The sequence below is a fragment of the Bolinopsis microptera genome, chromosome 13 (assembly GCF_026151205.1).
Source record: "Bolinopsis microptera isolate Bmic1 chromosome 13, MBARI_Bmic_1.0, whole genome shotgun sequence".
Classification (NCBI taxonomy): Eukaryota; Metazoa; Ctenophora; class Tentaculata; order Lobata; family Bolinopsidae; genus Bolinopsis; species Bolinopsis microptera.
The window spans coordinates 3,972,787-3,989,351 of record NC_087084.1 but is presented as its reverse complement, the minus strand read 5'-3'; the positions used below and the strand labels follow the sequence as shown (position 1 = coordinate 3,989,351).

Below are 16,565 nucleotides of genomic sequence, written 5' to 3'. Positions count from 1 at the left end.
TATAATATAGTCTCAAATATACCTCTGTGTTAATCGAAATTAACATTAAAAAAGAGCTGTAGGAAGGTTATGAGAACATATCAATAATACGACAGGTTGATCTTTCAGAAGCTTTAAAATAACATGCGCTAATCGTCTCCAGCTTGGCAGGTTAGTGAGAGGTGGATTAACAGGAGATCTCTAACAAACCTTACTGACAGTTCAGTAGTGGCAGCTTTTAAACAGTTGTGTGAGAAAGTTGCAACTCACTTAAGTTACCAGGTGAACTTAAGAAGAGAGTGAAAGTGAAAGTGAAAGTGAAAAAAGTTAAAGTGAAAGTAAAAGTAAAAGTGAAAGTGAAAGTGAAAAAAGTGAAAGTGAAAGTTAAAGTTAAAGTTAAAGTTAAAGTGAAAGATAAAGTTAAAGTTAAAGTTTAAGTTAAAGTTAAAGTGAAAGATAAAGTTAAAGTTAAAGTTAAAGTTAAAGTTAAAGTTAAAGAGATCACTAACAAACCTTATTGACACTTCAGTGGTGGTAGCGTAACCTGTCATGTGTTTGGGACTGTACTTCTCGTAAAACACACAATTCTGTACAATGTTCAGGGACCCTGTAAATACATGATTTAATGCATGTTTTAATGCATGTTTTAGTGCATGTTTTAGTGCATGTTTTAGTGCATGTTTTATCGCACGGTGTGTAAAAAGGTTGGTGAGAGAAAAGAACGAGGGTTCGCTTACCCTTCAATAGCCTCTCTCTCTCTCTCTCTCTCTGTTAGACCAGGATTAAAAGTGACAGGAATGTTACCTCAGATGTTTTCATCATGATTTTATTATGAGAAAGCCCATATTTTCCATATTTTCCATATTATATGTTACAAACTACCCAGCATGCTAAACTGTACGTGTTTCAGAAGATAAAGTGCAAAATTATTGTCAGAAGGTTTATCGTATTGCAGTTTGCATGCCATGTGGTCACACCAGCACACCAGTCACACCAGTCATTTCATCAGCTCATCAGCTGTGATCTCACACTCTGACTTTATGGCTCCCCCGGAAGCAATGGTAAAGTTTATAATTTATTTCCAAATAGGCATAAACACCATCACTTGTGTGATACCTCTATGACACCTATGAAATGCTTCCTTCGGAATTTGTCTGGGAAAATTGTAAGCTCAATATTTCTGACTTAACATGATGAGTCAAAAATATTGCTTGTAAACTGCCGCCAAAATTGCCTGTGAAATGCCGCTATCTCACGATCTCAATGATTTCGCGGCAGCATCTTGGCATTATGTGATTTAAAACCAGGTATTTTCACAGGCACTCATTTTCGCGGATTTCTAAAGTCGGATCATTTTCGCAGTTTCAATTTTCGCTAATTTGAATGAACCAATATATATAATAAATGAGTTATCAATTTCGCGGCACAAATTTTACCCCGATTTTAGGGTCCCAAAAATAATGTTTTCAAAGTATAGAGAACACATGATGATTATAATATCGCAGAAAACACAGTTACAAATTGAATGGTAATTAAATCTCACCGATAAGATAACTGTACTCGACAGTCGTTCCCTTTGTCATCATGTCGCCGAGGTACTGAAATTTGATACATTATTTAAAAATCATACATTATCAACTATAGAAAGTCTACATACCTATCCAATTAGTTAAACTTAAAATTCTAAAAATACCACATTTCACGTAGATCACGTATATTCACGCCGCAATATAGTGCCCAGTCAACCATATTATCATTTTTTAAGTTTCAACCAAACTTTGGACTATAAGTCATTCTCAACTGATGAGTATTATATATCCGGGTAAGATGAAGTTGAACACACCAGGTCACCAGTGCCGCCCAGTCATAGTGACCCATTAACTAAAAACAATGTAATGTAACTAAAAGTAAGGTACTTGATGACAGGTAGTTATGTCCGGGACATCTGGATGTTAAATTTAATATAATAGCAACGTTTAAATTGAAATATTGATACTGTGACTAGTTTGTGTATGAAAATAAGTAGTAGCTGATTATTATATTACATGTCGGATAGTACTGTCAATGTCAAATGTGTGGAGATTCAGTATATTCTACTCATACCACACTGACGTGGCGACCTTGCAAATATACCGTAAATATAGTGTGGTCAGATGTGGTCGGCGTCTGCCAGCACTTTGATTTGCCGCTCTCAAAATATAGTTCAGGTGCCAAATGATTTTGACACGACTGTAGAATGTAGGTGAATGTAGAATGTAGATCATCGGTGAGATCATGATGATCGTACTTTTGATGAATAAATATTTAGAAAGTCTAAGTAGCATCAACCAATTAAAGTTAGTATATTTAGAGTACCCTGAACGAGATTATAATATCTCTTAATTAATGCATTACTTTCTGACTTTGGTAAATATGAAATGATACAGTAGATTAAATCATTTGTTAATTTGTCAACATTGATTACAAGTATTCTGATACACATATTCCGATATAGTGTATTCTGAAATAATAGTCAGCAATACAATTTAATCACACAATACAATTAAATTACACAATATTATAACTAAATTACACAATATCATAATACACAGATATTGGTTTCGTTTGGGAGGTGATGCAAGACTGTTTTCAAACGATACAGCGATTATCCAATCAAATTCCAACATATTTTAAACACACTCGTCTCTACGAAAGATAAAACCTAGCTGATTATAATTATAATCTGGAGAGTGAATATTTACTCCAAAAAATCTCAGATAATCACAATGAGCGAATGAGCTAAAGTTTAAAGTAAAATTAGTCAATTTACAACTAATAGGCCTGGACTCTTTTTAAATATGTGGCTTGTAATTCCTCTTTAGTACGATTGTCTGTTATTTCAATCCACTACCGGACAACTGAACCCAATTTCGTTTTGGGATTTAAGCTGATTGGGTACTCGTTAACTGCGTGGGAACTAGGTTCAATTGGGTTCAGTTGTCGGTCACCCTTTTTTATTTAGAGCTTACATTTTGCTAACGTAGCACACTACCCCTGTCAAATTGGGTGACTCCTGTCCGACTCCTCCGAAAATAGGTTTTTCGAACAATAGTTTATGTCGGATCCTACCATACGATTCTTGATACTTTCCAGATAGTAAGATAGCTTTAAGACGAATAATCTGTGCAAGTTTGGGTGAATTTGCCAAATTTGAGATATCACCTCAAACACAAAGAATAGTGCTGTCGGACAGGAGTCGCGTTACCGTCAGTTCCCCCTAGATATGGGATCATTGTTTCTTATAATATCTCCAGTCTTGCTGGAACCGCTTCTAGTCTTGCTGGAACCGCTTCTAGTCTTGCTGGAACCGCTTCTAGTCTTGCTGGAACCGCTTCTAGTCTCGTTGGAAAATCGCTTCAAGGTTGATGTGATTCAACCTTGTAACCTTTACTCGCTCTTGTTAGTGTTACCTTGTCTCACTTCTTCATCAGCTGTTACAAGCAGACATGTTGGTTGTGGAGCCTTTCCTGTTGTTACATTACCTTGTCTCACTTCTTCATCAGCTGTTACAAGCAGACATGTTGGTTGTGGAGCCTTTCCTGTTGTTACATTACCTTGTCTCACTTCTTCATCAGCTGTTACAAGCAGACATGTTGGTTGTGGAGCCGTTTCTGTTGTTACATTACCTTGTCTCACTTCTTCATCAGCTGTTAGAAGCAAACATGTTGGTTGTGGGGCCGTTCCTGTTGTTACATTACCTTGTCTCACTTCTTCATCAGCTGTTACAAGCAGACATGTTGGTTGTGGGGCTGTTTCTGTTGTTACATTACCTTGTCTCACTTCTTCATCAGCTGTTACAAGCAGACATGTTTGTTGTGGAGCTGTTTCTGTTGTTACATTACCTTGTCTCACTTCTTCATCAGCTGTTACAAGCAGACATGTTGGTTGTGGGGCTGTTTCTGTTGTTACATTACCTTGTCTCACTTCTTCATCAGCTGTTACAAGCAGACATGTTGGTTGTGGGGCTGTTTCTGTTGTTACATTACCTTGTCTCACTTCTTCATCAGCTGTTACAAGCAGACATGTTGGTAGTGGAGCCGTTCCTGTTGTTACATTACCTTGTCTCACTTCTTCATCAGCTGTTACAAGTAGACATGTTGGTTGTGGAGCCGTTCCTGTTGTTACATTACCTTGTCTCATTTCTTCATCAGCTGTTACAAGCAGACATGTTGGTTGTGGAGCCGTTCCTGTTGTTACATTACCTTGTCTCACTTCTTCATCAGCTGTTACAAGCAGACATGTTGGTTGTGGAGCCGTTCCTGTTGTTACATTACCTTGTCTCACTTCTTCATCAGCTGTTACAAGCAGACATGTTGGTTGTGGAGCCGTTCCTGTTGTTACATTACCTTGTCTCATTTCTTCATCAGCTGTTACAAGCAGACATGTTGGTTGTGGAGCCTTTCCTGTTGTTACATTACCTTGTCTCACTTCTTCATCAGCTGTTACAAGCAGACATATTGGTTGTGGAGCCTTTCCTGTTGTTACATTACCTTGTCTCACTTCTTCATCAGCTGTTACAAGCAGACATGTTGGTTGTGGGGCTGTTTCTGTTGTTACATTACCTTGTCTCACTTCTTCATCAGCTGTTACAAGCAGACATGTTGGTTGTGGAGCCGTTCCTGTTGTTACATTACCTTGTCTCACTTCAATACGCTCTAACTCAACCGTTTCTGTCGGTACTGGATACAACCATCTCCGAGCTCGTTGGCATATTGTAGATCTTGAAAGTCTGGAGGATAGTTGCCGTAGAGGGCTTTTCATCGCCTCAGTTATTGTATCATCGTAAAGGAGCGGGTTGATCACAGAATTTAACGGAAGAATGACCATGGAGAACACACTGTACCAGGGTGTTGCATCCAGGACATTCACTGAGTGGAGGACACATATCACGATAAAGGGAATCCAGCACAAAAAGTCAGTGACTATTATGATCGCTATTTTCTGATTCATACGCCTATTCCGTTGGGATATTTGCCGATTTTCTGACCCTGACACTCTTTGTGATGACCTTCGAGATGCTACTCCAATGAGAAGATATGAAAGGGAAATGAATAGAAAGCAGACGAAATTGAGCGCTAAGATGCCCCAAACGAATGATCTTTGAGGGTCATCATTTTGGACAAAATATTTGAATAAACAAACTCCGTCATTTCCATAGAATTCAACTTTGGTTACTTTATCCGTATGGTCATTGTGATCATAATCATGTGAAAACATGTTTTTAGCCATTTTGATGAGCATATCCCACTTTAAGGTCGCTTCTTTGGCCCTTCCGTAGTATGCCTTAATGACTTCAAAGATCTTTTTCTTGTTCGGTGTTCCAATGAAGATCTTCAGCTCATCTAGGAACTTCACTCCATTGACGAAGAAATCTTCGAACTTCTTGATGATCGGGATAACTGCGACTACTGCCGCGCCTTGGGTCAAAGAGAACATAACTGCTGCAACCTTTAAAGATTTGGCCATGGTGACCTCACCTGGTACCCTTATAGAATTCCAAATGCCATGTACTCTGACCATACTTAGCCCTGTCATGGCGAAAAGTGAAATCTGAGATCCGATGGTGCTGGAAATACCAACTGCCGAGCACTTGAGGCTTGTAATCCATGTGATCTGATTGAAGCAATAACTCCTCTGAGGACGATTCCATCGTAAGTAGCAATGATGAAAAGATAGCATCCTACCAACAAATCCCCTGATGCGATCAAAATGATCAAAAGCCTGTTTATCAACGCAACTGAGGTCCTGCAACGTTTTAACGTTCCCAGACTTTTGGTTATGATTATCAGGTTTGAAAAAACTGCTAGAGTACCAATTAACCATGAGATCCCTTTCAGTAATACACTCTCGAGGATTTGCTTTGAACATTGTTCATTGCACTCATCTGAAAGATCCAGACAATCGAAATGTCCGTCGCATTTCTTTGTTGTGGGTATGAGATTTTTGGAATTTTGGCACTGGAAATGGTTTGTGCAGTTTATTTCGTCGGAATTGTCGTCACAGTCGTGAACAAGGTCACAGACTTTTGAATAATCTAAGCACTTTTTCTGATTGTCACATACGAAATATCTATTAGTGTAGATATTGCCGTAGGACTTCGTGAAAAAAGCTAGGTATTCTCCGTTTGTTATAGTGCCCACTCTGTTTGGAAATTGTTCAGGACAAACTTCATATCTCGGAATGTTTCTTAGCGGACAAGAGGCACTGGAGCATCTGTCAGTGCAACTTGTGTACACATAGTTCTCTCCGTATAGGTTATCACAAGACTGCTTACTTTTTGGAAGAAACACTAATGTTCTTGTGTCCACCCCAAAGTAATCATGGTCTGGGTAGATGTGATGTTCTTCTATGCAGCTATCTTTTTGTTTTTCCAAACTTCTTAGACCTTTTAGGCAGTACGAAAGTCTTTTGACGAGGCCTTTATTTGTTGTCGGCACAGATGTTGCGATTTCTTGGGAACTGCGGGAAATCGAACAGATTTTGTTCTCATTTCCGCAGGTTTCAGTTCCATCACAGAGGTCACTCAGCTTTACATATCCTGGGTTGCCCCAAGGACAGACAAAAGTATTTTTACATCCTACCTCCCTGCTAGAAACATAAACTGCAGTTTCATCCGCACCATCCTCGCAGTCCTTCACCCCATCTCCTAACCAAGATATCGGTATTGGGAGATTTCCGTATTTCCCAACCCGTCTCTTGCAAGTGGCTTCTGTTGTACAGAGACACGTGGAGTGACTTTCATCAGACCCATCTTCACAGTCCGACTTATCATTACACATGAGGTGCTTGTGTATTTTACAGGTATTAGTGGAGAAGCATTTGCTTTCTATTTGATCATCACAAGCCTTGATGGTTTCATCTAGACAAATCAAATATTTAGAGAGAGTGGATCTATATCCATTCACATTACAAGTAACTCCAACTCTGGACGGGTCAGAGCAGTTGGTTTGGCTTGGAGTTATATTATCGTAAGCGCAGTAGTGGCTGTAGCTGTGGGTCTCTGCTTTAATAACTGGAGAACACCTGGTGAAGTTATGTAATGGTGCAATATTCCCCGGCCCCCCGTGTGGCTTTCTGCAGGTCTGTGCCGTATCTGTGATGGTACAGTTAGCCTGATCTTCCCCATTTTCACAATAACTGTATGCAGTGCATATGTGTATTGGAGGTATGTATTGAAACCCTCCATCACGCAACATGCAATATAGACCATATTTGTAGCCATTACAGATACTTTCATCCTCACATTTGAAAATATCACATTCATCATCACAGATATCTTTAGAAGGAACCACGGCTCCGCTAGGCATGGTGGTCATTTCATAATCCTCACATCCTTCTTCGTCTTTCTTAGTGTTGTCACAGTCAAACCGACCGTTACAAAGATAGCCGAATTCTTTGATAAATGACAGTGGAATGATATAATATGTGAAGCCTAGCCCGTTAACTTTGCATAAGGAAGTTCCACAGAGAAGCTCGTCGTTGGTTATCGTACCCACCAAGTTTTTATCGCAAGCCTGGTAGAATGATGGGTCTTGTGAACAGATTTGTCCAATAAAAAATGTGCTTCCATGATAATGTACGTAGAATTCATCTGTATTCCAACATTTATACTCTGTATAGTAGCTATCGAAATTGCAAACGTTCTTTAGGAAACCATTTTTCTCCTCGATGTTGCAGGAAATATCTGAACCAGAGAAGCATTGTTATTAGAATATAATTATTGGAGATATCTGACAATAAAAATCTTGAGTAGAATCTGATTTATACGAATTTACGCCGTTATTTTTCTGACATAAAATAGAAGTATAGTCCAAACTGGAAAAATAAATTCTATTTGGCGGGTAATTAAGTAATTGATCGATTCACCTTTATCAGAAGCAAGAGGAACACAAAACAGTACTTGCGTAAGAAGAAGCCACATAGGTCAAGACTCGATGATTTTTACAGAAAAGATTATTGAAACAGTTTGACTAGAATAAGTAAGACTGTTTTCTTGGCTCCTTGTGTACCAGCTGCCTTGAAATTAGGGAAACAGTCCAGAGAAAATTATTGAAATATGCTCCATGGTTCACTTTGCGTGCTCAAGCTCGTTAGTCTCATTTCTCAACCCTCACCTGGCAATTCCTTTTCAATGACAATCAGCTCACGAATGTACCGTAAATATTTTATAATTAAGACCCTTTTCAAGAGGGCGAAAACAAAAGGTATATAATATATATATTTAGTTCTCATAGAAAAGTAAGGCTGTTTTCTAATTTCTTGGTTCCTTGTGTACCAGCTGCCTTGAAATTAGGGAAACAGCCCAGAGAAAATGATTGAAATATCCTCCATGGATCACTTTGCGTGCTCAAGCTCGTTAGTCTCATTGCTCAACCCTCACCTGGCAATTCCTTTTCAATGACAATCAGCGGTGATCTGAATCTTTGGAACGTCTGAGGAGTATATTCCTGGACTAATGATACACAGAGAAGATTATTATAGGATCCTTTCGACTCGAAAGGATTTTGAACTTGGCTTTCGAGGCACCATGATAATCGAACAATCTTAGCTTCGGCGAAATATATAGCAATAAGTCCATAAAAGCAATAAATACAAGGAATAGAAATCTTTTGTCTTCATTCAGTAATAACTTGTTAAAATTCATATTTAATATACTACATAAAATGTCATGATGGTATTTCAAAATGAGGCTGATGAATGACCAGATCCAATATGCTGACTCTAATAGCAGCAATGACCAGATCCTAAGAGGCTGAAGAGAATATTAAACGTTTTTGTGTATGAGAATTTTACCAATATATAGGGGCTATGGGGCTGTGCGAAGGATTATGACAGAGGTTTTTCTACAGGAATTTAATCTTTTAAGTCTGGAACCCAGTTGCTGTGGTACAATTTTGTGGGAGTACGGAAAAGATTGGTATAAGTAAATTTGGTACAGCAGATTATCATTTTCACTGCAAATCCGAAAATCATTTTTTATTCATGATTCGAAAAAAAAGGTTTCCGTAGTCATAGCAGAGTTAATAATAAGCTAACAAATTAATCAACAGCTTCAAATAAATCAGTTAAAGTATGAGTCTAAAGGAAATAAATGTCACTTATAAAATCTAACCTGCTTGTGTTGGTGTGTGGTAGAACCAGTAAACTCAGCAATGTTGATATTCTCCACACGTCTTATCACATCAATATTGTTAGTAGACTCAGCATACCAATCATCTATTGAATCTGAAAAGAACCGTTTAAAAGGCGATAAAACAAAACGTGAAACGCGCGAGTGTGTATCGGCAATTTATTTTCACGGGATGGATCAATGGGATAATGAAATTTTAAAACGCGAACAAGTGTGGTTTGTATGTGAACAAGCACCTAGATTTTCAGAATAAGAATTTACGCCACCCGATATTTCGTTAATTTCCCGCGTTTTTAAAGAAATATTTATACATTTTACTGGTACCCGTGAGTCACTATCTCTGTGAACTGATAAGTTTGTCAACTAAAACTACTTTGTGGTGTTTATAAGGTATGATCACGTCTAAAGAAGTATTCCTCAAAGAATTAGTATAACATTTGTGGAGTAAATTCTTTGCATAATTTGAAAAGGTAACAGATATTTATAACCAGTAACTTGTTTTAGACATAGGTAATTGTGGGCGGCGCACAAGTTTGTTTGGAATATTACATTGATTCAAGATATGGATTGGTCGATGCTGTGATCTGATTGGTTAGTCGCGGTCACGAAACAAAACAAACTGAATCCAGCCCACCATCATTATACTAGTATAGATCTATGCATTCTGTAAATCTAAGGAATTCTAAATATTACGGTATGTAATATAGTATAATTCCGAAAATTTATATAATCTAATTCTAAAGTCTAGAGAGAGCGATGAATACCCCAGGGCCCAGTCAAAAAAGGCGCACGAATAACAAGATTATATACGCTAATCTAACTGCGTATAATGCGATTACACTATTAATTGCACGAGGCGCAGTTGAGTGCAAATTGATACAATAATCACACGAGGCGAAGCCGAGTGCAATAACTGGTGTGATCGTATTATACATGCAGTTAGATTCGAGTATAACTCTGGTGTTATAATCAGTGCAATTAGTTTATTATCGCACTGACTGTGTTGTCAGTTGCTCTCAAACAGTGAGATTACAAACTAATCGCACTGTTTTGAGAACACTGAGCAACTGAAAGAACAATGCACACCGACGCCTCCGAGAAACGAACTGACGTCATCCGACAACTCTCTCTTGGTTGATTTGAAGTTTGTACAATTTGGTAGCTGCACAAAAATATCTGATATCCATCTCAACAGAGTGTCAAATACAGATAAGAAAAGTAAACATATGATAACCGTCCAATGATCCTGTTGCGTGATTGGTCGGATCTGAGTCACGTGACGTAACTCATCGACTGCTATTGAACAGATATGCCTTGTTGCTATCAGCGACTATCCCAGGTTGAGAGCGGTCACACATGAAGATTGAAGGTGTGTACCACCTCATCTACTATATATTATCGTACTGACCAATTAAAATATCTTTAATAATTAATGAATATTTAAATATAAACCTTCACTTGGGTAGAGAATGTGACCATCAAACATGAGAGTGTCTACTCTGTTACTCTCATAAGTGGAGGTGTGTCGTCCAGCTACTGTCACCTGGGTCATTAGGTGATTAGTGATTAATTATGTGATTAGTGATTAATGAGGTGATTAGTGATTAATTAGGTGACAGTTTTTGGGAGTTCCAAATAGTTTCTGATTATTCTGAATTAGGTGATTAGTGATTAATTATGTGATTAGTGATTAATTATGTGATTAGTGATTAATTATGTGATTAGTAATTAATCAGGCGATTAGTTATTGATAAGGTGATTAGTGATTAATTAAGCAATTAGTGATTAATTAGGTGATAAACTATAGAAACAACCATTAGCTTTATTAGCCCTGTGATTGCTTCGGACAAATTTTTGCACAAAACAGCCAGCCAGGATGATGTAAGATGCAAACAAGTTTTAGATTATTTTAATTTTAATCAATCCAAAATATACAATTTACATTAGGTGTAAATGTGTAAAAATCGTTTACAACAGCGTTGAACTGAAATAAACGAATCTAATTATTCGCAGAAATAATTAATTTAATTTAAGAACCTCGTCGGCAGTGTAGACACCGGTTTGTTGACAACTTTTTATCTTCAGAGCACTGATAACTGCTCGTAACACGTTAGACTCTGAAAGTTAATTAACTTTAATTGATAATTGCTGATGATAATTAGTATTTAATTAATTAACAGTAATCAAAGTATTGTTGATTATCTTTATACTTGAAAAAAGCATTTTAAATCTCACTTCGATGAATTTTCGAAATTCAAATTGAAATCGGTCCCGATTCTTTATTCAATCATAGTTATCAATTATTACATGTTTATTGATGTATGCAGCTTATATTTGTACTGTTATAGGTGCGTTCAAAGGAATTATCTAGACTAACGGTCCACACATTTTAAGGTGACTTTTGTTATTTTTGTGCGTGATGACCAAACGGTAAAAATAAAGCTCTTGCAAATTTTTAGTTTATCACACTCGTCCAGTCACTGATGATAGCTAATGATTTTGGTTTCACTCTGATGAATGATATCATATTGCGACTATTTATCAACGACCTTTCGTGTTGGCAAATTTGCAAATGTTATTTTCTTTGTAGTGTGCAAAACAAACCCACACGATGAACGCACTACACTTACAGAGAGGCTACAACATGACTAGAAATAAGGCGGGCTACCAAAGGTTAACTATTTAATATGTGATCACTAATGATCACCATGTAAAATCCAGGATATCACGTCACTGAAAAGGTCAAGCTATATAAAAGTATTTTAAAATATTCTCTGATATCTAATGATCCCTCGGTCTATGTAAAATTAGAAACGTCACTAAAATGAAGGTGTTCCATAATCCATTAAAGGTAGAGACAGGGCTATCTTACGATATACCGTGATAACTAGTGATCACTCGGTAAAATTTAACATGCCTCTGATGACGTCATATCGTGTCTGATGACGTCACAAAGGAGGAAACTATCGTGTCATTGTGAATTAAACGTTGTTTACTTAGCAATTCTCCGAAAACAAGGTGTGGGACAATAGGTATTATCTCACTCTGAGTTACAGGTAACTGGTGCCTGTCAGTAACAGGTAACTGGTAGCTGGTGTCTGTAAGTAATTAGTAATGCCGGATCTTGTGAGATACGGATATTAAAGTTCTGTCTAAAGGTCAGATTCTAGATCTCAGTTTGAAGTCTGATATCTGAAGTTCAGATTCTAGATCTCAGTTTCCAGTCTGTATACTGATAACTCTTCTAACGACTGATAACTCTCTAACTTAAACGGCAAAGGGTTCCTCTATAGATATTGGTAAATGATTGACATGCGTGAAGCTAAATTGTGCTTTGCAACCCTCAATTTATACCAAAATTACATTGTCACATTGATAGATATTTCAGATGAGATTTTGTAATTGAGGGTTGCAGCCGCTGAAAACTAAAGTTTTGAAATACAAGAGTTTGAGCTGAGGGTGATACATAGTGAGGCTACAATGCTAGTATATAGTAAATAACTGCACCTCAGCTTTCCTGCAGGATTGCAGAATTCTCCAAGAATTCCGATAGATAATCAAATGTTATGGATAAGTGGATAAGATGGAGTTAGTACTTATACTGATAATACACTGGAACTGCTAATTACTGTCATTAAACGAGTCTAAAATTATTGGATCAAGACAGAATAAATGATAAATATACCTTGAATCTCTCGTCGTAATTTAATGAAGCAATAATGATGTAATTTTTCCAGTGTTTATTCATAAAAGAATTACGATATTCCATTCTTCAGTCATGATATTTGCAAGCTCAGCTTCTATCTACGTTGCTACTTTTATACAACCACAACCTCTTTCTCATGATGAGAATGAAATTATTCAACAACAAAAACCATTATTCATCTTTCAGCGAGCTGGCGGAGAATTGTTTGGGGGAAGATTAATAATCAATAATTGATCGCTGGAACGAGCGCAACTCTTATTGGGAGTCATAGGTAATATTTAATCTACTATAAAGAAGTATAATCTAAAGTTAATTTGATCGCATAATAATCCCGAAATATCAATTTTCCAACACACGTACCGTATCCAGTTTGAATATTCTATTCTTCTGTCATGATATTCGGAAGCTCAGCTTTAATCTACGATAAAGAAGTTATCTTAAGTTAATTTGATCGCATAATAATCCCGAAATATCAATTTTCCAAAACACGTACCGTATCCAGTTTGATCTCTGGGTATTCTGAAAGTGTCAGAAGAAACCAGGAAGAGAGCCGCAAACTTGGAGTGGTCCAGCACATGGCTGTAAAGTGTGTCTATATTCTGCTGTTGTATTGACTCTATGTATACCTGGTAAATCATGAGTTAATTTAATTTGAGATTGGTAAAGTGAGGTAAATCAGAGGAAATTTGGTGGGAAAATGAACGGTATTGTAGGTTGGAAGATGAGGATAAGGAGATGTAAAGTTTTTATGCAGGATTTGGATAATAAGGGTAATAAATGCAGACTAAATATAAGTTGTAAGATGATACTTTTGTATATCACTGCTCCCAAATTATTATGATACATGACAGTAATAATAATCATTGAATGAACAATGGATATATGAACAATGAACTGTGTTTTGAATGAGTATTGTCAAGGTGAACTTGTAATTGTTGTTACTGCTATAAGCCTTAGCATTTGAACATAAACTTAGGAACTATACCACCGGATCAATGTTATATCATAACTCAACATTATTCACGAGCCCCTTTTATGCCCATATTTTCTATCCACTCATTAAGGGGGCATACCCCAAATCTGTCCAGACCAAATGACCTCATAGGCAGTTCAGTGACCTTCTAGCGCACCGTTTCCACACCAAAAAAAATTATTTTGAGAATACCCATTTTTGTAATCGAGCATTTCCTGGTTAAGAGTGCAATTTTCGGAAAAAATTATTTTGTGGTTGAGACGCTATATAAGTTAATCATTTCTTGCGGTATCGGGTTGAAATTTTGCTCGCCGTTTATTCACATCAATGTCAAGGTGTGTGTAAAATCTTGATATCGTATCTAAAAAGGCTGGTGTGTTATGAATTTTTAAAGTCAAAAAGCTAAAATTGTCCTTTTCAGGCTTATTTTAACAATAAGTCAGTCAGGGAAGATCGGATTATTTGATGCTTGACATCAAATTATTCTCTGAATTCTGGCGCAGTTTTTGATGCCCGCAAAAATGTTTTTACTCATTCACCTTCTGATCTATTGGACCTCAAAGCCAAACAACAAATTTAGGCACATTTGGCTTTGCAGATAAAAAATCACATTTTCTCCCATAACTTCAAAGGAAAGCATTTTAGGGTGTTTTGTTGTTCATAACTCATATATAAATGTGCTAGTTGCGGTTATTTTGCACCCTCAAAAAGTCACTAGCACATTCCTATCAAAATTTTAGAAAAATCAGTAAATATTAAAAACGAAAAATGTGCCTAAATTTGTTGTTTGGCTTTGAGGTCCAATAGATCAGAAGGTGAATGAGTAAAAACATTTTTGAGGGCATCAAAAACTGCGCCAGAATTCAGAGAACAATTTGATGTCAAGCATCAAATAATCCGATCTTCCCTGACTGACTTATTGTTAAAATAAGCCTGAAAAGGACAATTTTAGCTTTTTGACTTTAAAAATTCATAACACACCAGCCTTTTTAGATACGATATCAAGATTGTACACACACCTTGACATAGATGTGAATAAACGGCGAGCAAAATTTCAACCCGATACCGCAAGAAATGATTAACTTATAGCGTCTCAAACCCACAAAATAATTTTTTCCGAAAATTGCACTCTTAACCAGGAAATGCTCGATTACAAAAATGGGTATTCTCAAAATAATTTTTTTTGGTGTGGAAACGGTGCGCTAGAAGGTCACTGAACTGCCTATGAGGTCATTTGGTCTGGACGGCACAAACCACTGTTTTGGGGTATGCCCCCTTAATAATAAAAAGTACAAAGAGACTTCAATTCATAATACTAATCTTATCTAAAATCTAATACAGAAATAAAGCGAAACACCTGGATCTGCACCTAAAAATCTTCCCCCTTAAAATTAGATATAATTAATTTACCAGCCAGGAATCAGATTTCAGTGCTCTCCATTCAATCAGTACACGGCCACTCATTAAACCATTATGTAGGGTCAGTGAAGAGAGGTGGTACAATGTCCAGGCTACAGTCTGTTACAGGCCGTACAGTCTAGTGATCTGTGTGGAGTCCTGATCTCAAATTGGTGTTATAATATTGCGAGGAAACCAGGTAGATTTGATTAAGATGAGCACACATCCTAACACACTGCACACTGCACAGGTTGCAGTGTGCCAGGATGTGTGTTCAGGGAGATGTGGAGGCTGTTGTTGGTGTGTAGGTAATGGTTGTGAGGTGCAGTGTGGATTTGCAACCCAAATGTTCAAATAGTTTGTAGAATTATAGAATTATGGCTTAACATTGTAAATATGTGTTTAATGTGGTGAGAAACTGTATGTTTTTATTCACCTCAATGTAGAACATGTCAGTCTGCATAGCAAGAGGAATTAGAGTTACTACTCCACTGAGTATAATACCTGAATAAAATTAACAGATTTATTAATACAGCCTTTCTACATTTTGAAGGTAAAATGAATGACTAGCTGATAGATTATGTTAATTGACCAAGACCACATTTCACCAAACGAAATACATGCATAACTGATTACTGAACAATACGTTGATGCAAATAATTGAAACATGATGCAAGTAATTGAAACAATATTTCAGTTCTAAAATCCTACCATGGTTAGTTGATGGAGCAGATTGTTTGTCAGGAACTGTGTTGATGAGTTCACTAGTATAGTGGTACTGGTAGACCTTCCCAAGTTCATACTCACAGTCCCATGTCCACACTGCACCTGCTGGCAATTAAACTGGTTCAGTGAAAGTGATTTACTTTGTTTTAAAATTTGTCAATAATAGAAAAAAGTATCCCTATAGAAGTAAAGTGGATGTTGTTTGTATGTTGTACCACAAAAGTGCATTTAAAGAAATATTTCCGTACCTGCTAAAAGAAGAGTGATAAGGTATAACATTTGTCCAGATTGTTCAATCACTATCTCATCTCATTCTAAAATTATTCGAAGTAATAAACTTTGCTCATGGAATCATGACAGTTAAGTATGGAATTGTTGGACAGTTAAGTTGGTAATTTCTTCAACATTGCATATATTATTGTTGTGGCAATAGGCCCAATGTTGAGAGTTATGTCGAATAAATTAGGATAAAACTCATGCTCAATGAAAGAAGAATCTTGGCAGCCACCGCCCACCTGATAGTATGAAAAATATTTAAGGTTTCATGTTGATGATTTTCTAAGTAAACTGCACAACAAAATATCAATGTGATGCTTATTTCGATTGCTAGGTAA

General features: G+C 36.9%; 1 protein-coding gene across 1 annotated transcript in view; it reads right to left on the bottom strand.

The window, feature by feature from the left end:
- The window catches only part of LOC134824872 (uncharacterized), a 31,244-nt gene extending 14,968 nt beyond the window's left edge, over window positions 1-16,276 (bottom strand). Inside the window, exons 1-9 of the mRNA XM_063836853.1 lie at window positions 16,200-16,276; window positions 15,937-16,056; window positions 15,662-15,729; window positions 13,348-13,480; window positions 11,186-11,265; window positions 10,601-10,691; window positions 9,131-9,243; window positions 1,523-1,577; window positions 493-586 (exon numbers count right to left, since the gene is read on the bottom strand). Coding sequence (XP_063692923.1) covers window positions 493-586; window positions 1,523-1,577; window positions 9,131-9,243; window positions 10,601-10,691; window positions 11,186-11,265; window positions 13,348-13,480; window positions 15,662-15,729; window positions 15,937-16,056; window positions 16,200-16,230 — 785 coding nt within the window. The 5' untranslated portion in view covers window positions 16,231-16,276. The remainder of the gene's footprint in view (window positions 1-492; window positions 587-1,522; window positions 1,578-9,130; window positions 9,244-10,600; window positions 10,692-11,185; window positions 11,266-13,347; window positions 13,481-15,661; window positions 15,730-15,936; window positions 16,057-16,199) is intronic.
- Window positions 16,277-16,565: the final 289 nt, after the last annotated feature.